At 36.9% G+C, this 22,289-nt stretch overlaps 1 protein-coding gene across 2 annotated transcripts in view; it reads left to right on the plus strand.

The window, feature by feature from the left end:
• Nucleotides 1–22,289, plus strand: part of TARS2 (threonyl-tRNA synthetase 2, mitochondrial) — a 232,674-nt gene that overhangs the window by 60,772 nt on the left and 149,613 nt on the right. For both annotated transcript variants that reach the window (XM_053705450.1, XM_053705454.1), the window contains exons 5-7: nucleotides 3,978–4,099; nucleotides 20,424–20,541; nucleotides 21,073–21,134. In XM_053705450.1, the coding sequence (XP_053561425.1) occupies nucleotides 3,978–4,099; nucleotides 20,424–20,541; nucleotides 21,073–21,134 (302 nt within the window). The remainder of the gene's footprint in view (nucleotides 1–3,977; nucleotides 4,100–20,423; nucleotides 20,542–21,072; nucleotides 21,135–22,289) is intronic.

Raw genomic sequence — 22,289 nt, forward strand, 5'->3', positions numbered from 1 at the left:
GGGAGCCTGTTAGTTTTTTTGTTTTTGACAACTTTTTCCCCCAAAGTCTTTCCAACTGCTTGTGGTGCAATGAAGGTTTAGGCAGATGGACTTCCTCTTCTGATAGGATTCCCAGTTTTTGCAATAATAAATGGAATTTGACCAAGTCTTGCCTTATCTGGAGAAAGTTTTAATTAAAGCACTATGTGTTTAACATCAATTGTAGAATGGTACTATGCACTATTAATCTTATAATGCACAGTTCTGAAGCTTTGTGCATCAGGATTTGTTCTCAGATCCCTCTTACAAGTCTTCCGACTTTAAAAGGACATTAAACCCAAACATTTTCTTTCATGATTCAGATAGAGGATGCAATTTTAAACACCATTCCAATTTACTTCTATTAACTACTTTGCTTCATTCTTTAGGTATCCTTTTTTGAAGTAATAGCAATGCACACGGGTGAGCCAATCATACGAGGCATCTATGTAATGAAGCAAATGAGCTAATATAGAAGTATTTCAGAAAGTTGTTTAAAATGACATTTTCTTTCTAAATCATGAAAGAAAAAAATATGGGTTTCATGTCCCTTTAATATTTACCCTAATATTCAATAAGTGCTTCATGTATTTGTGGACTTCTGCTGTCAGATCATTCACTTTCCTCTAGGTGTGTCCTCCTAGGTAAACGTCCAGTTGACTTCTACTCTAACAATGGTTTGTTTGTGACTGCAGTGTTTCATTATAATTCTTAGATATCTGGGCTTGATCTTGTTCTGTATTTGAGACAAGATAAGTCTATATCAGTATGATCCGGCATTACTCTTTTCTGTTTGAAAGAGTAACTTGAGAACATCTTGTTTGAATAGGAAAATCCGAACCTGGATGACAGAGACCATCTTTCAGCAGATTTAAGAAATGCTATAATAGAGAGAGTTAAGCGTTTGATACATGCAGTATTATGCATTCGTTCAGCATATATCTGCAGTGGTTTGATCAAAGCAGCTGAAAGTGTCCTTTGGTTTATAATTATTGTTCCTTCGAATAACCAGGTTGACGTGCCCCTTAGTCTTAGTAAGAGTACATCATAGATTTGGTAAGATACATTTATTGGGAGAGTTATTGCATTAATCTGGAGTTGTGAGTAGGAAACACCTGGAAGCAAAATGAATCCGCTGGTACTTAGGATTTTCAGTGTGCTTGAGAAAACTAAAAATGTAAGTCCAATAGGTGGCAATAATGAGGAAACGCCACTTGGTGTCTCTCTTGAACTACTAAATAAGCTGGTTGACACGTATGTTGCTTGCAAAAATTGTGAACACTCACATTTTGTTGCCCAGAATTTGTCAGGGTTTAAATAGTGTCCAGTTAAGTGTAGTGCACCAAAATATGTTCTTTAATATAGCAGGACGCAGGGGCATAGGTTTCCAAATTAGGATAATAACCACAAATGTAAAATATAATGATCCTCTATTATAAGCGAAGCCATGTTAATATTTAATGTAAAACAGAAGTCTGTTAGCTTAAAAAGTTTAAATATATATCTATAGAGAGAGAGCCTTTATGTATGAGCTGGTCAACCATCGAGTGTCAGTTCACCAGCTTTGATAGTTTATGGCTACAAAAGATTCTCCCATGATTCTCTTCTGCTATAGTTTAAGGTTACTGTCCTACAAGCTGTCCTGGTGAGCTCCTCCATCCCGCTCCTCCACCTTAACATATTTGGTTGCAGGTAGAACCTGGACTCTCCTAATGAGCTCTAACCACCCTCATCCACGGTTTTCCTGTTGTCTGCCATAGAGACACCACTAACTCCCAGCCCTGTGTATATATAAAAATAATGTGATGCTTGCTTAAACATATAAACATTACAGATAGCATTTATTTCTTTTAACCACCAAAACTGTACTTTGACACTGCTCATTTGTGAAATGGATTCGAATCACTGTGACAAAGTGGAATTTCTAATGGGGATATACAAATTAAAAGTTACTTTAGTATAAAATGTCTTTACAGTGTTCTTTATTTGCTGGCTTTTCCTGTAGTGTACATTTAAAATGGCATTTTCACTACCTTTAAAGGGATACAGAACTCTAACCCTAGAGCATGCTACACAGAGATTACTTGATTCTTTATAGCAGTTCCTAACTGGCCATAGCAAAGAGAATAAAATAATGCTCAAGAGGTTTCTTCCAGATATATATCCCTGGCCTGTAAATCATGCTAAAAGTTCTACAATTGTAAATGGTTTGAAAACTATTATTTTGTATACAGCTCTTTTGCAATATAGTGCACAACTGCTGATATGTACTATGCATATATAAAAAGTAGTCTTTTAAAGGGCCCTTATAGTGGCAAATTTCATGTTCAGATATTTTAGCATTGCAGGGTAGCTAGTGTTAAAATCACATGCTCTATGTGTTTACCCCTGCAACAGTATTACATGCATAGGTAAAGTACCACTCTGGAGCCACAGAGCACTGCTGGTCCCATGCAGAAACTGCCAGTTACCCAATCAGCAGCGGAAGTCATGAATAAGTTTAGTCAATTCTATTTTCTATTTCTTCACTTGTTACATCAAAAGCAATAACTAAAATCCTTTCTTGTTGTTTCTGCTGTATGTTGGACTGCTTTAAAAATCAATGCAGCAGGAGACTCAGGATGGAGACTTTTTTTTTTTTTTGGCATCGGGGTAGGTATTAAGTTTAACCAATTCCTGCCAATCAGCTTTGGAGCAGTGCTAATCCTGTTGGTAAATACTTACACTATACTAAGGGCCAGATTACAAGTGGAGCGCTAATTTATCACACACCTGCAAACAGGTCAATTCGCCCATTTACGGGTGCCAATAAATAACCAGCTATTACAAGTGGCTGTTTATTGCTACCGCAAACTCACAATAGCATTTAGCACTCATAAGATTAACCACAGATTAGATCTCCGGTTAATTTGATAAATGTCCCACAATTGGCCCCAAAATACAGTGGTGTGTAGTTATATTATAGCATTTTTATTTTTTTAATAAAATAACTGCAAGAAGAAGTTATGAGGACTGAAAGTTGACGGGTGGGGTGTTGGAAAAAAAACAGCACTGAAAAGTGCCTTTACTTTACGGTGCAAATATCATGCTCGCGAAAGAGCAGTTTTGTGCTCAACTCGTAATCTGGCCCTAAGAAATTTAATTTATTAGTTTATAAGGTTGAAAAATTATCTTATGTCCTTGTTTAATTGGACAAATGAAAATGTATTTATTTATTCTGTAAGTAGATTAAAAAAAAAAGTGAATTTCATTGTGCCGTTTGAAAATCTGTGATCTCCATGCTTTAACACCGTCTGTTTTTAGTTTGCAGGCTTGGGAACTACATATGAAACATTTTCAAAATGTTGTTAAAGGCTCAAATTTTAAATGCATAGTTTTTACAAAAAATAATTTTCAGCAAAATTGAAATGCACTGCTGCATTGGAAATGTGACCGTTATAGCTCTTAAACATCACTTTCATACAAAATAGAATGGACATTGCACAATACTCAACAAGATTAAAAAGAAATAAAAGTGCATAAATAAAATGTTCTAATTTGTTTAAAGCATATTATAATTGCACTGTTTGTGTAAATTGGTTAAACACATACTTAGTCATCTCCAGAGCAGCAATGCACTACTGGGGAGCTAACTGAATACATTTGGTGAGCCAATGACAAGAGGCATATTCATGTAGCCACCAATCACTAGCTAGCAACCAGTAATCATGCTCCTGAGCTTACGTAAGTATGCTTTTCAATGAAGGGTACTAAGAGAATGAGGTAAATTTGATAGTAGAAAATTAAAATTGAAGCTACTATCTGAACCAGGAAAGCTGAACCTTGAAAGTTTAATTTTGACTTTCATGTCTCTTTAACATATAGCTGAAAAAATGGTTACTGTGTCTTAAAAAGCAACCTCTTTTAATATGCACTTAATCTTGTTCCTTGTTGCTCAGAATCTCATTTGTCCTTTGTAGATATTCTGGCATTCAAGTGCTCATATTCTGGGAATGGCTCTGGAGCAGTACTATGGGGGGCTGCTTTGTCATGGGCCCAGCAGTGAAAATGGGTTTTTCTATGATATCTACCTGTCTAACAGGTAAGTCTCTATAGATTCCTACAGTGTTTCATAGATAGATTTCTTTAGCTTTGTAAACAGTCTACTGTAACATTTCCATTCTCCAAATTTCTTGGAAGGGGTTTTCTAATACTCCAGTTTTTCAGGTACCTTTACTTTGCTGTTGTCTGAAAAAAATAGAATTATTATTGTAAACCCAAAAATTGGATCTGATTAACGGCATACATTGTAAATAGGTGTTTGTTAAAGAAATGTTGTACTTAAAAAGCCACATTAAAACATGTTGTCATTGTTATTGTCTTAATCAATACATAAAGCTATTGAAGTTTAAACTAATAGACAAGTAGCAGTTTTGCATTAGCAGGAAATACACAGCTGATACAGTATTTGGATAACTGTAGTAATTATTTCGTTCGGGTGTTTCAGCTACACCCATTGCTAAATGGTGCCTAAAATCCAGCACATAGCCATTAAATCTCCATTGAAAAACATTGGCAGTACAGTGAGTCGTACTGAAGAGCTCACTGTCATTGGATGCCACCTTTTCTACAAGTCCTACTGTATCGGCTATAGTCAACTGTAAGTGCTATTACTCTGAAGTGGAAGCATCTGGTCATGAAGCAGTATACCACGCAAACTCACAGAGCAGGGCTGCGACGTGCTAAAGGCACATACCTCAAAAAATTGCTTATCTTTTCCATCTCTACAAAAATCCAAATTTCTTATGAAAGCAACATCGTCACAAGAACTGTGCATTGGGAGCTTAATGAAATGGGTTTTTTTGGCCAAGCATCTGTACACAGGCCTCACATAAACATACGCAATGCCAAGCATTAGATGAAATGGTGTAATGCACAGCGTCATTGGGCTCTGGAGCAGTGGAAATGTGTTATCTGGAGTGATGAATCTCGCATTACTATCTGGCAGTATGATGGAAGAATCTGTGTGTGCCGGATGAACACTACTGGAATGCATAGTGCTTGATGTAAAGTTTGGTGGAGGACTTATAATGAGCCTCCAACTTCGTGGCAACAGTTTGGAGAAGGCCCTCCTTTCCTGTTGCTTATATATATATATATTTTTTTTTTTTTAAATACATATTTTTATTGAGGCGTTGAGAAACAACAAATAAATACATAGTACATTGAGTGGCAGGCTACACACACATAGAGATAGTAGCCACTTTTGGACCACACAAAATGAAAGCATAAAATATAGAGGTATTATTAGGGGTACAAGGCCAGAATAAATAAAAACAATAAAATAGAGAGGGACACTCTTGGGTCCTTAGAATGGTATTAACAACAGATGTGTCTAGGATATTAAGGCATGACGTAAAATATAAAGTTAAATATGGAGACCTGTGAATTTATAGCAAACTTCTAGGTGCTGGCTGGGGGCTCTATAAAGCTCAACCACAGTCAAATGATACATGTAGTGGTAAAAATAGGTAGGTAGATTAGTCTTGGGGTGCACCTTCTTCAATCTTGTGTAAGTGGCTCACATGCTAGTTAGGGCGTAATATAAATAAAGGAAAGAGCTTTAGTTACTACGACTTGGATGAAATTACACTTAAAAGGTACTCAAAATATGAATCATTTTGGGAACTATGCAGAGTTTCATGTCTCAGCAGATCAGCTTTGATGGGTATAATATAATCCTATGATTTGAGCATGGGCCCTATGCTCTACAACAGGGGGCTGGTTGACATGATCAGATATGCGCCTCACTATGGAAATAGATTATCACAAGAGAATTGGACATAAGATATTAATAAAGGATAAGCTACCCTGGATATCAGTCTACTCATTATTGTGCTATGTGTCAAAAGTAAACTCAGCAGACTAGCTAACAGGGAGTACAATAGGCAGGTTAGGCAGAAATGATATATGGTGCGGCAATGAGGAGGGCAGATAACAAACACTATGCTCTCAAAATAAATAATTGCCTCATGTTTGTCTCAATCTGAGCTGAGTATCTAAGCGTGTTAGTGTCTTTAAAAAACCTCTGCCCCAGGGTTAACATATACTGTATGTCAAAGTACAAACGGTTCTATAAACTATTATTAAAATAATATAGGTGTCTCAGCTGTATATAAGTTCCAAGCCCAGTGATTTAGTAAGCAAGGTAGTAGAAATGGAACTTAACCCTACGCCAAATCGATCTCAGATTTAATAGGCACCAACTATACACATTCATTTAGACAAGAAAAACAGTTGGAGCTAAACATTAAAAACATAGAAAGCCAAGATACAAAAGAAGACTGTCTACCTCTCTCAGTGAGTAAACTGTTATTTGGCCAGATGGACCTATATGGTATCACGGGGTAATGGTTCATATTATAAGTATATATCAACAGGTCCTAATACAAGCATAACTGCTTTACTATTTGTATTCCTCCATGCATCCGGCTTAGTCGCCATCATTAAAGTAAGGCTGTTTTAAAAAAAGACGCATTGTGCCTAAAAAGTATAAACGAACATGGCATTAACTTATTGGCATTTGATAAAGTCAGGTTGTGGCTGGGTGAGTTCAGGATAATGCCAGTTGTGAGTGGGCCTGCAAAGATAATCCTGTCAGATCCTACAGCATAAAGGTTTGTGAGTTCCTAAATAATGCCGGATCTGTCCTGAAATCCGTGGCGGCTCATAATGGTTAGAGCTGGGGTATTCGCAAAAATGTAGCCCATGTCCGTAGCTGAAACATGGACATTTTCTAACAATTCTGTGGGCTGGTCGGCTAATTGATGACTGGCCGTAGTGGTAATAGGTAAAAACAGTATCCCAGATAACATCTCTCCTGGCGGCGACTTAGGAGAAGCAGCCAAATCATGCGGTGATTCACAGTCAGAGTATAGGCAAAGCGAGGGCCCCAATTTCCATGCATCTGAAGCAAAGTGGATAGAAAGCAGGGCAGTCGGTGCATCTGCTACAAGCGGTGGTGTGTGGGCCACATTGCTCCAGGACATGATGGCAGCCGAGGAGAAGAGAGAGCAATCCGGCGGGACCGCAACAATCAAGGGCTCTCTCGTCTTGGAACTTGTTGGTAGGAATTTCTCCTGCTCTTCTGAGAGGTATTCCTGTGTATGTTCTTCTGCCACAGTGGATGAGACTTTGTAGGAGACATGGTTTAGAGGCAGCAGGTATTGATTTCTTGTAGTGTTATTAGGTGTGTTTTCAGCTTTAGCACTGGTAAGGAAGTGATCCATGTCATTAAACCTATCCAGGTATGTAGGCAGTAGGTCTCTTAAAGCCTTCAGGATAAATATGCCAATATCCTCCATAGGAAAGTATAGGGGATGATGCAGTGACACAAGAAGCTTCAGCTCTGAGACGCGACCTGTCATGGCCGCCGCCCAGAAGTTCCCCCCACTGTTTCTTATATTTAACTATGTGTTTATCCCCAGAAAACAAAAGCTGATTGGGAAATAGTAGTCTATAATATATATTTAAAAAAAAAACAAAAAAAACAAGACTAAGTATTAGCAAGGCCAAACAACACAACAATTTCAGTTAAAGACAACATCCGGTTTGGTGACAAATCAAAATGTGAGGTAAATTGCAGAGGTCATGTGAGGAGACGGGAGCATGAGAGGCTAATACCACTGTGTGTAAAACCAATAATACAATATGGCACTGTAATTATTCAGTTGTAGAGATGTTTTTTCCATTCTGGAGTTGTTGATTTTCACAAAATCAGCTACACCGAAGACCTGTTATTAGCACAGTGTGTGTGTGTATGGTATGTGTGTGTGTGTGTGTATGCTATGTGCGTGTGTATATGGTATGCGTATGGTATGTGTGTGTGTGTATGGTATGTGTGTGTGTATGGTATGTGGTGTGTGTGTGTGTATATGTTGTTTGTGTGTGTATATGGTGTGTGTATATTGTGTGTGTGTGTGTGTGTATATGGTGTGTGTGTGTATATGGTGTGTGTGTGTATATGGTGTGTGTGTGTGTATACGGTGTGGGTGTATATGGTATGTGTGTGTATACGGTGTGTGTGTATATGGTGTGTGTGTATACGGTGTGTATATGGCGTGTGTGTGTATATGTTGTGTGTGTATGCTGTGTATATATGGTGTGTGTGTGTATGAGCAATAGAATATGTTCTGTAAAATTTCAAAGTTAATTCCATTTACCCTCCCTCTATATCATGTGATAGCCATCAGCCAATCACAAAATGTGCATATATATATATATATATATATATATATATATATATATATATATATATATATACGTGGCAATTTTGTACATTCTCAGTGGAGCCTCAGAAAGTGTGCATATAAAATGAATGTGCACGTTTTGATAATGGAAGTATATTGGAATTTATTTTAGAATTTTATTTATTTTTTAATTGCATGATTAATCTGAATCTTGAAACTTTAATTTTGACTTTAGTGGCCCTTTAAAGGGACATTAAACACTAAATAAACGCTAGATAGAATGAAGCATTTAATGAAAACATGGGAGCTGCCATGTTGTAACTCAAAAACAATCTTTCCAATTGCACTTCTCTTATCAAATTTACTTTGTTCCTTTTGTATCATTTGCTGAAAAGTTTGCTTTCTGAATTATAAAAAAATAATTTTGACATTCATATCCCTTTAAGGAAACTTTTATGTGCCAATTTTTTAAACACCGACTAATATCATTTAAATGCAAGTTCACTCATGCGAGCCTACAGCTGGAACCTTTGATAAATCTGGGCCTATTTACATATGTTGAGTTTTTTTTGTTGCTAAAGAAATATTTTGGTTGCTGTCAGAAACGGAAACAATTCAAAGCTTTCAGGAGAATGATTTATTTGCCAGTAATATGGGATACATTTCTCAGGACAGTGTAAAGAGGTCTTTGTTTTGTACATATATGTACGTAATATATGTATGTAATGAAAACACTAATTATAGGCCAGAGCTTCATATTTCTGCAGTTTTGGAAAAGGTATAACAATAAATAAATGAAAAATAAAAACTTAAGTATATTTTAAAGGACATGAAAATCAAACTGTATCCTTCATGATTCAGACAGAGCATGCAAATTTTAAGGGCTTTTCAATTTTTCTTCTATTATGAAATCGTCCTTGTTCTCGTGGCATCCTTTGTTGTAAAGGATAACTAGATCATTCTCAGCAGTAGAAATGCATTACTGGGAATTAGCTAGCGATTGGCGGCTACGCATAGATGCCTATTGTCATTGGCTTACCAGATGTGTTCAGCTAGTTCCCAAAAATGCATTGCTGTTCTGACTTAAACTATATGTTTATTTTTAATAGGGGAAGGTATACAACTTTATAAAGTAACACACAGTCTAGAGTGCATATACAATGACATCACGCTGACACAAACCTCTCAATTGGAAGGTAGAAAACCGTTCTTATGATTGGTAAAATCACTCTTATGTAATTACACTTTTGGACACAATCTCTTAACCTTCATCGCATAAAGCATTTAACATGTAAGCATATGACACGAACCTTAGATAAATCAGGTATAAATATATTTAATAAGACACAAAGGGGAGATTTATAGTAGCATGACTGAACTCACAAGTGATTAAACATGACAGAGAACTGTTAATGCTGAAGTGGCCATCTTGATATTCGTGAATAGAAGAAGTGAAATCACAGGGGACATCACATACTTCCATTTGGTCTGTGACACTAATCTAAATGCTATTCATAGATACATATCTCTAAATCACACAAACCCAATTTAAGAATAGCCTAAACATCAGATCAAACTGGATCCTAAACCCTTCAAAGGGCAATACTACCTACTGTATAAATACATGGTAGGGCGCTATAGAAGATCTAATATTAACCTCCTGAGCAACATTTAAATAAGGTATATCAAGCTGCACTCTGTCTATTCCACAAAAAAGGAGTATTGAGTCTGGCGTACTGGGGAATTTTGACATATAATTGGAAAGCAATTTTAAGGTCAGATGGGGATACGATTTAAAACTACAGCATTAAAAGGCCAATAAAGTAAAAAATACACTTTTGATGATTCAGATAGAGCATGCAATTATAAACAACTTTCCAATTTACTAAAATTAAATAATGCACTTTTTTCTTTTGGTAACCTTTGTTGAAAAGCATACCAAGGTACGCTCAGAGGAGATAGCTGCTGATTGGTGGCTGCACATATATGCCTGTTGTCACTGACTCATCCGATGTGTTCAGCTACGCTCAGTGGAGATAGCTGCTGATTGGTGGCTGCACATATATGCCTGTTGTCATTGACTCACCCGATGTGTTCAGCTAGATCCTTTAACCCTTTGAGTGCTAACAACGGCATGGAGTCGTTGCTAACTTTCACCCTCAGGTGCTAACGACGGCTCCATGCCGTCGCTAGGACTCACTAACCTTGAGGGGGGCCTGAGGGCCCCCATCTCCCTCCACCCGTCCGATCTTGCCCTTATATTGAAGGGCAGGCTTGGGGCTTCACACGGAGCGTGATGACGTCATCACGCAACTTTATTTGCAACTGTCAATTGACAGTTATGGAGAGATGGGGGCGTGCTGTTTAGATGCCCTTCTCTTGGGCATCTAAGCAGCTACAGACCCCCAAGACCCACCATTGGAAAGGTAATCGCCTCTTTAAAGTTTAGGGAAAAAAGTTAAAAATAAATATATTTTAAAATTCTTTAAAAAATAAGGGGGTCTCTAAAGGCACATATAAAGATCAAAATTGTCTAGAAACCCCCAATATAGATTTCCCTAAAATAAATTAGTCCCTGTTTTTTTGATCAATTTAAGTATATTAGCAAAATGATGACCGTGGTAACCAGCATTACCGGAGTGATCACCTAGTTAAGAAAAATGACATTCCCTGACTATATGGATGCAGATATAATATTTGTAATCTCATGAACACCTGGATCAGTCTTTTAGAGCCCTTGGAAGGTGCTCAAATCACCCTCTTTGCACAGCTCTCATCGTCTTTCAAAACACCTGTATTTTTACTGCAAAAAAAGCTTATTTTTTTGCAATAAAAATTCTATCTTTTCTAGCAGCATAATTTCTTTACAAATATCTATTCAATTTGTAAAGAGAATTATGGCTGAGCGCCTGATGAACTCCGACATTATTTCCTTCTCGGATGACGCTAGATCTGCCAGAGAAGATTCTGACATCGTCTTTGTCCCTGGTGCACATTTTTGTAAAGTACACCCCTTGGCGTATCAAATAAAATTTGAGTGCGTAAGAAATAGCTGAACATGTCACCTTATTTAGAATTTTTTTTTTCCTATCCAAAGCACCATATTCCGTTAATTTTTACGCACTCCACTTTTGTGCTAGAAATACATTTAACCTCTCATTTGATACCCAAAGGGGTGTACTTTATACTAATGTGTACTTTATGTACCCTTTTTAACTTCCCATGGGGCTAGAAATGTTTAATTGCAGACATGACAGCCTAAAATAATTGTCTTCATTTTCAGGGGTGATGTCTGCAATTAGACAGCTGTAGCCACCTGGGAAGTTAAGATACAGTAAATAAAGTTTTTGGAAAATACACTCTTGGTGCATCAAATAAGGGGCTACATGTATATATAGCACAAAATTGGAGTGCACAATATATAACTAAACAGCGCACTTTGCTCAGAAAACCTTTTGTTTTTTAAACAAGTGCAATATTTGCTTATTTGTTACATACTCCAGTTTTGAGATATAAATACAAATAAACCCTCATCTGATAGACCTGGGAGTGTAGTTTCTAAAAATGTATAGTTTAGTTGCCATATCTTAACTTCCCGCGGCTAGAACTATTTAAATGCCAGTAACAGAATATTACATTTAAAAACACTGTTTTTGATTATATACCAAATTGACATCCCAGCAATAAAACGGTCGAAAAACACAGTAAAATGTTTTCAATTTTACTTATTTTATACAGGTTATCTACTAGAAATATTTATCCACACAGGTTTGATGATAGAGTTTACACAAATAAAATTGCATACAGTTAATTATTGTCAGGAGTAAAAATATATACTTTTTTCCCCCTAATGTTTTGCTTTATTTTTAAAACATGATAACAAATACATATATAATAATGATATATTTTGAATCTGCAGAGTCTGCTGAAAAAACAATATATAGTTTGTATAGGTTATTCACACAAAAACAACTTCTAAAAGTGTGTGACAGTGAACTGCAACAAGTTGAGACTTTGTGTTACCATGTACATTGGTCAAGTCGCCGTTGGTACTAATTGAGAGTATGCAGGTCCGGGCAGTAGCGGTGTCTGTTAGAAACATTCTGTACTGGTGTTGGCCTGAACTATTTAACATTTAACATTTTGCCAATGTTAAATTCCGGCAGCGGATTGCTGCCTGCCAGAGGAGAGCTCGTGCGGACAGGGGCGAATGCCCACCATGGATTGATAAATCGACCTCTTGGTTGTTTGTTTATTTGCTGGAGCCTGACAGAAGCCTTTATCTGTTAAGGAGCTAGCGCAAATAAACAATTGCAAAGGGACAGTTGCACATTCTTGGAGTAGTGTGCACGGTCTTATTTGCACACGTGTGAGGTATCAGCTTTTTGTGAACATGTGCAAGGAAATAAAAGGAAACTTGTCAGAAAAAAAATCAACATCTTGTATGAAATTCAAAGTATTGTAATTTTAATTATGCATTTTATTAGTATATGGGTTTTTTTTTTTGCCAAAAATATACATGCACAAATAATGTGCATGTATACACCAGAATTGATATTGTTTTGCTTTATTACCCATTTCCTAGTTTTGCATAACCAACACAGTTATATAAATACACGTTTTACCTCTGTAATTATCTTGTATCTAAGCTTCTGCAAACTGCCCCTTTATTTTAGTTCTTTTGACAGACTTGCAATTTAACCAGTCAGTGCTGGCTCTTAGGTAACTCCACGTGCGTGAGCACAGTGTTATCTATATGACTCACATTAACTAACACCCTCTAGTGGTGAAAAACTGTCAAAATGCATTCACAAAAGAGGTGGACTTCACGGTCTAAGAAGTTAGCATATGAACCTCCTAGGTTTAGCTTTCAACTAAGAATACCAAGAGAACAAAGAAAAATTGTTGATAAAAGTAAATTGGAAAATTGTTTATAATTACATGCCCTATCTGAATCATGAAAGTTTATTTTGGACTAGACTGTCCCTTTAAATCTTGGTGATGTTATAATATTGTATAGTTTTGATCTATGCAAACCAAACATATTCAAAACCTCTTATTATGAATGCATTTTATACTAATCATGTTTGCGCGGCACCATAGTTTTTATAAAAGTATTTTTAAAACACATATACATGACTGTTATACGCACTCCTATTCAAAATAAAAAATAAATAAACCTAATTCAAAAATAACATTTTAAAATCAAAAGCAGTTTAAAGGGATACTGAACCCATTTTTTTTCTTTCATGATTCAGATAGAGTATGCAATTTTCTAATTTATCCCTAGCAGCCGGCCTATCTTTGGTTCAGCCATCTTCTAAAAGTGTGTGACAGTGAGCTGCAACAAAAAGCTCAAATCCAGCTTAGCACACAAGTGGGAAATGGCTTAGCAGCCAAATGGTTAACAAAGAATACCAAGTGAATGAAGTAAATTTGATAATAAAAGTAAATTAAAAAATATATTTAGGGGTTTCATGGCCCTTTAAGAGCTAACACTTTAGATCAACTTCCACCTTAAGGATTAATCTTTTTATGAATCTCCAATCTTATAATAAGAAACAATAAGCATAACGGTAGTCTCAAATGGGTATATTTCTATTTCATATGTTCATACATACTGTAGGTTTATTTTTTTGTGAAAAATATATTGCCATCTGACTTGTCAAGTAATCACGGAAAATGACATTCTCCGTGCTGCAATAACAAACTCTTGGCTTATAGTATTCCTTGTTTTGCAAGACAGGTCCTGAGATCCTAAAGATAGTTCAGGCTAACACCAATACAGAATGTTTCTAACAAACACCGCTACTGCCCGGACCTGCATACTCTCAAAAAGTACCAACGGCGACATGACCAATGCACATGGTAACACAAAGCCTCAACTTGTTAAGTTCCTGGCAAAATGAGCTGCATTAGGCGCAAGCGCAGCGGTCTCTCTCTCCAGGCTATAACTATGTCAAACAGGTTGTCAGAACATCCATGATCCTTTTATGTAAGAGAGAAGTCTACAATTCGGCCTTGGTTGATGTCTTCGATAGTGGAATCGGCAAGGATAATTAGAATGGTGCTCTCTGTGCTTTTTCCGCACTTTGTTCATTCTCCCGCATTGGTACAGTTCTCACCTTTAGATCATTAGGCCACTGGGTTCAGCATTGACGTGCTCTGCACAGACTTCCTAGCCAAAACTGCCATGCCAGTCCCACCAAGTTTTAGGATCGTCAGAATGTCTCAAATCAAAGGGTAACGGCTCCAAATAGGTAGGCAACAGTTTTATGATACAAAACCCAACATTTTCTTTCACGATTCAGATAGAGCATGTTATTTTTAAACAACTTTCTAATTTACTTCTGTTATCCCATTTTCTTTATTCTCATGGTATCTTTTTTCTTAAAAAGCAGGGACGTATGCTTAGGAGCTGGCCCATTTCTGGAGCACTGAAACTGTATGGCAGCAGTTTTGCAAGAATGTTATCCAAGAGCACAACATGTACATTTTTTTAATATTGCAAAGTCTTTTGCCTCGAGATCCTGCTGGAAGGCCGCACCCTAATCATTTACGTTGTGCGGTAATCTAAAGCAAATGTTTTTGCCAGTTGGACAAACTAAAACAACACAATACTAGGAGATGTGGGATTCTTCCAAGTACAGATTCATTGTTACAAAAGAAAACACAAATATGTGCAAATATTTTGTGTTGCACTTGTGATATCTGCCTGAACATTTCTGTCCAGCATTTTATACTTTATAGAATGAATTGTGAAGAAAAGTAGTATGTGATATATTTCAGTCATTATGTTATCCTTTTTCTGTGTTGCTTAATATTTATAGTAAGGAAAGTATTCTACACCCTAGTGCTATTTTACAGTAACTGCCACATTCATATTTTTAAACAGACCTTAAACTCTGAAATAAACTTTGATTCAGACAGATTTTTTTCTTAAATTGCATGCTCTGTTACCAAAATTACTTTGGTCTTTTGGTATTCTTTGTTGAAGAGCATATCTAGCTATGCTCAGGAGTGTGCGTGTGTCTGGAGCATTATATAGCAACAGTGTTTGCAACAGTCTTTAACATTTTTATTTATCACAGTTTTATCACACCTCATATTATTAGGGCTCGATTTATCAAGTCCTTCTAATCATTTTGACTGCAGGTTCGCACAAGAGAACTTGCAGTCAGAATTTATCAAGCAGAGGTCATCAGACTGCTGCTACCCTTCCCTGTTCTTCACCTCTAAGGGGGAGAATTTCAATCTCCCTGGTCTTGTCCAACCGGGGATATTGACAGCTCCTGCCCGCGAGTGATTGGCTGTATGCGGGCGGGGTTGCATGCGAGCACAAAAAAGCGCTCGCGTGCAATGTTAAATTCCGGCAGCGGATTGCTGCCTGCCAGAGGAGAGCTCGTGCGGACAGGGGCGAATGCCCACCATGGATTGATAAATCGACCTCTTGGTTGTTTGTTTATTTGCTGGAGCCTGACAGAAGCCTTTATCTGTAAAGGAGCTAGCGCAAATAAACAATTGCAAAGGGACAGTTGCACATTCTTGGAGTAGTGTGCACGGTCTTATTTGCACACGTGTGAGGTACCAGCTTTTTGTGAACATGTGCAAGGAAATAAAAGGAAACTTGTCAGAAAAAAAAATCAACATCTTGTATGAAATTCAAAGTATTGTAATTTTAATTATGCATTTCTTTAGTAATATAAATGCACAAATAATGTGATAATCTTGTGGCTATTTAAATCTTAGTGATGTTATAATATTGTATAGTTTTGATCTATGCAAACCAAACATATTCGAAACCTCTTGATTACATATTCTGAATGCATTTTATACTAATCATGCTTGTGTGGCACCATAGTTTTTATTAAAGTGACATGACTGTTATTCGCACTCCTATTCAAAATAAAAATAAATCTAATTCAAAAATAACATTTTAAAATCAAAAGCAGTTTAAAGGGATACTGAACCCATTTTTTTTCTTTCATGATTCAGATAGAGCATGCAATTTTCTAATTTATCCCTAGCAGCCGGCCTATCTTTGTTTCAGCCACCTGAGTTGTGCTTGCTTTGGAGGCTACATTTAGAAATACCATAAGAGGGGACTAGCAAGAAAAAAGAAATATTGTGTTTTACATATGGTACGGATTGTCAGGACAGGGTAGGAAGACACCACAATATATATGAAGGTTCTCAGACCTCAGGAGGTAGGAAGAAAACTACTTCCTACTGACATTTTATAAACTTGAAATTTGCTAGAAGTCTTTAATCAATTTGTAGTTTACCCCTGTGTTTGTAACACTTCTGACTGACTTCTTGAGACAAGTAAAAAATAAGCTTTTATGATTCAGAACAAGCCTGTAATTTTAAAACATTTTAATTCACTTTTGTTATCACCTTAACGTTGTTCTTTTGGTGTCCTTTGTTGAAAAACATATTCACATATTTTCAGCAGCAGAATTTCACTACTGGGAGCCAGCAGATTATTGGTGGCTACACATTTTGTCTCTTGTCATTGGCTCACCAGATGTGTTCAGCTATCTCCCAATTGTGCATTGCTGCACTGCAGCTGACTTTAATGGGATCGTAAACACCAAAAATGTTATTGTTTAAAAAGATAGATAATCCCTTTAGTTACCATTCCCCAGTTTTGCATAACCAACACGGTTATATTAATATACTTTTTACCTCTGTGATTACCTTGTATCTAAGCCTCTGCAGACTGCCCCCTTATCTCAGGTCTTTTGACAGACTTGCATTTCAGGCAGTTAGTGCTGACTCTTAAATAGCTCCATGTGCATGAGCGCAATGTTATTTATATGAAACACATGAACTAACGGCCTATAGCTGTGAAAAACTGTCAAATGCATTAAGATAAGAGGCGGCCTTCAAGAGTTTATAAATTAGCATAAGAGCCTACCTAGGTTTAGCTTACAACAAAGAATATCAAGTGAACAAAGCAAATTTGATGATAAAAGTAAATTAGCGGGGGCGTGTCCAAGCAGCGTTCTGAGCAGGACGCATATTCTGAGAGCTCTGAGCAGAGGCTTCGATAATCCGCCAATTATTGATCTATATCAGCGAGAAAATCAGCAGACATTGCAGTACTGTCACTTGTGACTCTACATATAGTTATCTCGCTGTATACATGACGCTGAGACTACAGATTGGAAAGTTAAGGCCTAAGGCGGCGGCCATATATTAGGCATTCACCTCCCCCTGTGAAGAGCCGGGTCATCAGTGCTGCCAGGGTTCCTGGCTTACTGAACCTCTTCAAACTTTAATATTGTTCTGACCTTAACTGGGCTTAGTATCAAGCTTGAAAGGACGCTGTCATACTACCTCCATACTAAGTGTACCACTGAGAGCCTCCCGCTCAGCAGAGCGGTCACCTATACAGTTAGTGCCTGAACTGCCTGGAAAAGGGGGGAAAAGCTGAAACTATGGAGATGCAACATAAAGATTGTCTAGCAAACTTCGAGAGGCTAATGGAGTCGTTTATAGAGAGAGCCCCATATGATAATCTTATGGCTAAGCTGGGCTTCACCACTATACAAACAAAAGCTCCGGAGGAAGATCAGATGCCTACTTGCCAAAATGGCGCTGTGAAATTTATGCATACGGCAGATGCACCGCACCCACACCGGGGACCTTCTCTGCTAAATCACAGCGTCTCCTGGCCAGCTGAATCACATAGCACTAAGAAGTCTTTGTTGGCCCACAGTAACTTACCTGATAATGACGCCGGGCATAAGGATGAGCCCTCACAGGAAGGGCACCATCAAATGGCCACCATACTACCAGGTTCACTGGACCGGACTGAGAGTCAGCTCCAGACCTCGCTTGCAGCTTACAAACTGGCAACGAATGATTATTCTGCGGGGGCCCAAACGACTAAGAGGGTTGAGCTGTCGGACTTTTCACTGAATAGTTTCCAAGTGGCTATGGATCAGAAAGGTCACGGAGGAAGACATAGGGACATGGACGGTTTATACGGCTTTCTGCAGCTCTCTCTCCCACTTGTATCGCTTCATGATGGCAAATTAGGAGGACTCGTATCCGGACAGACTTGGGTAGATATGCTTCCCCTAAAAGTATTGCTGGCTTTACCAGAATTGGGATCTTACGATCAGGCAATGACAGGGGGCTGATGCGGCCTTAACTTCACACTGGGGCCTTCAGATCCCTGCGATGAACTCCTTGGTAATCCAATCAAACGTTAACCTGCTCTGTTGTGTGCATGATACACAATATATTTAGTTTATATATCGAACTCAAATGTTATATAGCTTGTACGTTGACATTAGAAATTCTCCTCTAATTATAGCTTATTTTTATTGTTATTTTTTGTGACGGTAATGGGGTAAACGTTATGACAACATAAGGCACTGCCTGTGTATTTACAAACCTTGGATTGCGGCTTGCGGCCGGGGCCGTGGACCAGGGGATAAATTTACAACACTGTTCAGGGGGAGGACCTTTGGTTACTGGAGATCTGTTTATATTACAAAATAGTCACCAACAATTAATCTGGCACACACTCTTAGACAAAGATATTACTTCCCCCCTCTCTCTCCCACGTGAACACAACATAAAAAGAGGGGAATAGAGGATATTACCCTATGACAAGGCCAGGAGTGTTATGAAATGTCATTTTTCAATACCTGCTTAAAGAATAATTTAAGAGCTCAGTTTTGGTCCTTATCTCATTTATAATTTTTTTGTTTCGATTTTTTCTTTTTTTTATAGCATGTTTGTTTTCTATGCGCTATAACAGTCTTTTATTTCATACTTGATTTTTTCTTCTCTGCATAGCATGTTTGTTTCATTTCATATTCTATTGAATGTTAGCTGCATATAACCCCCATATTACTACATATTCATATTCATATTTCTAGGGCCCAAAAGAGGCTCATTTATATAACTGGGGTAAAACTGAGGATTAATAACTAATGCTCATAGCTTTATCGTGTATTCAATTTTCAATATATAATGTATTTCGCTAGTAAAGTTAAGTGAGGGATTATCCATTTATTATACCTTCAGATTTCATATCTATGTGTCCCAGTATATCATTGTCAGCTGATGCAGCGAACTATACGAGTATTACACAATTATAGCAGTTGCATGGTTCTAACAATACTCTGTAATATCTCTATCGTATTCCATATATGTATGCATTTTGTTGTAGAACCTCATGTTATTCTAATAAAGCTCTTTGAAAATTAAAAAAAAAAAAAAAAAAAGGAAATTAGAAAGTTGGTTAAAATTACATGTCCTATCTGAATCATGAATGTTTAATTTGGACTTTACTATCCTCTTAACTATGTTTCTAATCTCTTTATAGGGGTTAAATACATAGTTATGTAATAATAAAGTACATATTATAGATTTTTGCACCTTTATAACTTTTCAATACTTAAAAAGCTAAGTTATAGGAAAGTTTCCAGCTTTTCCTATTCTGGAGTTGTTGACTTGTACAAAATGAGCTACACCAAAGACATGTTATTATTTCTACCGTCTGACTTAGAGTTGTATGGAAGAAGATTCATATCCCAGCCGGACAGCTGTACCAGACATGTATGAAGTCCAAGGAAGAGCAAGGAGTGCTAATTTGTTTGGCTTTTCTTTCATAATTACTGGACCTCCACCCATAAACATCCTTTATGTTAATCAGGATACAAATGGGTTTTGGCAGTTTTTAGTATTTTAGTATCTCATTTCAACATGTGTGGCTCACTTTACTAATAAAACAACTTTCCAATTTACTTCTATTATCTAATTTGCTCAATTCTTTAGATATCCTTTGTTGAAAAAATAGCAATGCACATGTGTGAGCCAATCACACAAGGCCTCTATGTGCAGCAACCAATCAGCAGCTATTGAGCATATCTAGATATGCTTTTCAGCATGTGATATCAAGAGAATGAAGCAAATTAGATAATAGAAGTAAATTAGAAAGTTGTTTAAAATGACATGTTCTTTCTAAATCATGAAAGAAAAAAAGGGTTTCATGTCCCTTTAAGTACAGAAACAAATCAAATGCATTTTAAAATACCGTAAGTAACAAAAATAAGTTAAATCCCCCTTTAAGGGCTTTTTCTAATGGAACCTTCTGGGTTCTCTTTCTGTGAACAAATTATAACCAGCTCTTCATTTCTCTTTTTCCTTTTTTAGCACAGTTTCAGGCAGCCAACTTCCAGATCTGGAAGACATTTGTAATGCTATAATTAAACAGAAACTTCCTTTCCAGAGGGTGGAAGTTGCACAGGATGACCTGCTGGAGCTCTTTAAGGTGTGTAACTGTAAACACAATCCATGTGCTATAATGTAAAATCTACTGCTGCTGTTTTTTGTAATAAAGGTCATGCAAAAATGTGACTTAGCAAGATACCCCTCCAAAGGATAAACCACACAAACCCAGCTTATCTATTTCATAGTTACCAGAATGTGGTCTTGTTAATCACTAGTCAGATGACAGAAAAACGGAAACTACATACAACTTAGCAACAAAAGAAAACAAATATGAAATTGTGACCACATTTTACAGTAGAATTCACTTAATTATCTGGAGACCAAGTTTAGGAATCTACAATTAAAGGGACAGTCCAGTCAAAATTAAACTTGATTCAGATAGGGCATGCAATTATTAACAACTTTCCAATTTACTTTTCTCATCAAATTAACTTTGTCCTCTTGGTATTCTTTGTTGAAAGCTAAATTTATTGCGGGTGCACGATAAATTAGCACTCCACTTGTAATCTAGCCCTAATTATGTTGTGTATATATTTTGAAATTGTAGATTAATTTATTTTTCTTGTTTCAGGACAACAAATTTAAATTGCAAATTATAGAGGAGAAGGTTGAGTCAAGTACCACTGTATACAGGTACTTTTTAAAAATACATTATATAATTTTCTTTTTTGCATTTTTAGGTTCCTTTTTAATATAGTAATTCTCACACTAAATTAAAAGGAGTAAATTATTTAGCTATAGTATTATGATTTTTAATAATACCTAGTCTTTTTATATCTGATTTTAGAATATGTGTTAGATTTCTGAATAATAGCTCTGAAAGATTTGTAGTAAATGCAACCTTTCTATTTCAAGATTGGATGTCATTTATGAATTCCATGGGTAGGATGTTAGAAGCAGTCCTCAGATTTTTTGGAGGGATTATCATCTTTTACTATTACACATCAAATGCAAATGCTTGTGTAAAAAATAGTATTAGCACCTGGTGCTTGTAATTCAATCCACAGTTTTGTTAACAATTTAATATTTAAATGTTAACCCCTTAAGCCAAATGGAAGTAGGTACTAGGCCACAGTGTACTTTGCCTAGGGAAGGATGAGGGGGGATCGCTATACTACAGAATCACTTTGTATATTAATAAATATTAAAACATAATACATTTTCTGTAAAAGGGTACTGGGCGACAGCTGCTGCTACCTAAGATGGCGAAGACCATTGAGAGGGTTAGAGAGCTTTTTTGGAGGGATCAGGGAGATGCATCATTTGAGGATTTGAGGTTTCCCTACAGTGAAAAAAACATATTTTTAAAAATGCCCTAAAACTGTATACTGGCAGACTGTCTGCCAGCGCCTAAGATGGTGGTGAACAGTGGGGGATGAGGGAGAACTGTTCGGAGGGATCAGGGGGTGGGAGGTGTTAGGTGATAAAGTAATATCTATACTACAACTAAAGTTAACCTTACAAGGTATCTGATCAACCACTTTACTGCCAGGAATTTCAGAATTATGGTGTGCAACTGCAATTAGAAGCCTTCTAATTGCCAAAAACCAGTGTCTGTCTATTTTTGAACAAAGGGGATCCCAAAAAAAACTTTTACATACATTGTCTTATGACTGCAGTAGTTGTGTGTAAATAATTTCAGTGAAATATGATGGCATTTGGCAGCGGAACAGTGGCATAAAATATACCAAAATGTGCCTAGATAAATACATTGGCCCATATTTATCAAGGTCTGTCGGACCTGATCCGACAGTGCGGATCAGGTCCAACAGACCTCGCTGAATATGG

The sequence above is a fragment of the Bombina bombina genome, chromosome 1 (genome assembly GCF_027579735.1).
Source record: "Bombina bombina isolate aBomBom1 chromosome 1, aBomBom1.pri, whole genome shotgun sequence".
Taxonomy (NCBI): Eukaryota; Metazoa; Chordata; class Amphibia; order Anura; family Bombinatoridae; genus Bombina; species Bombina bombina.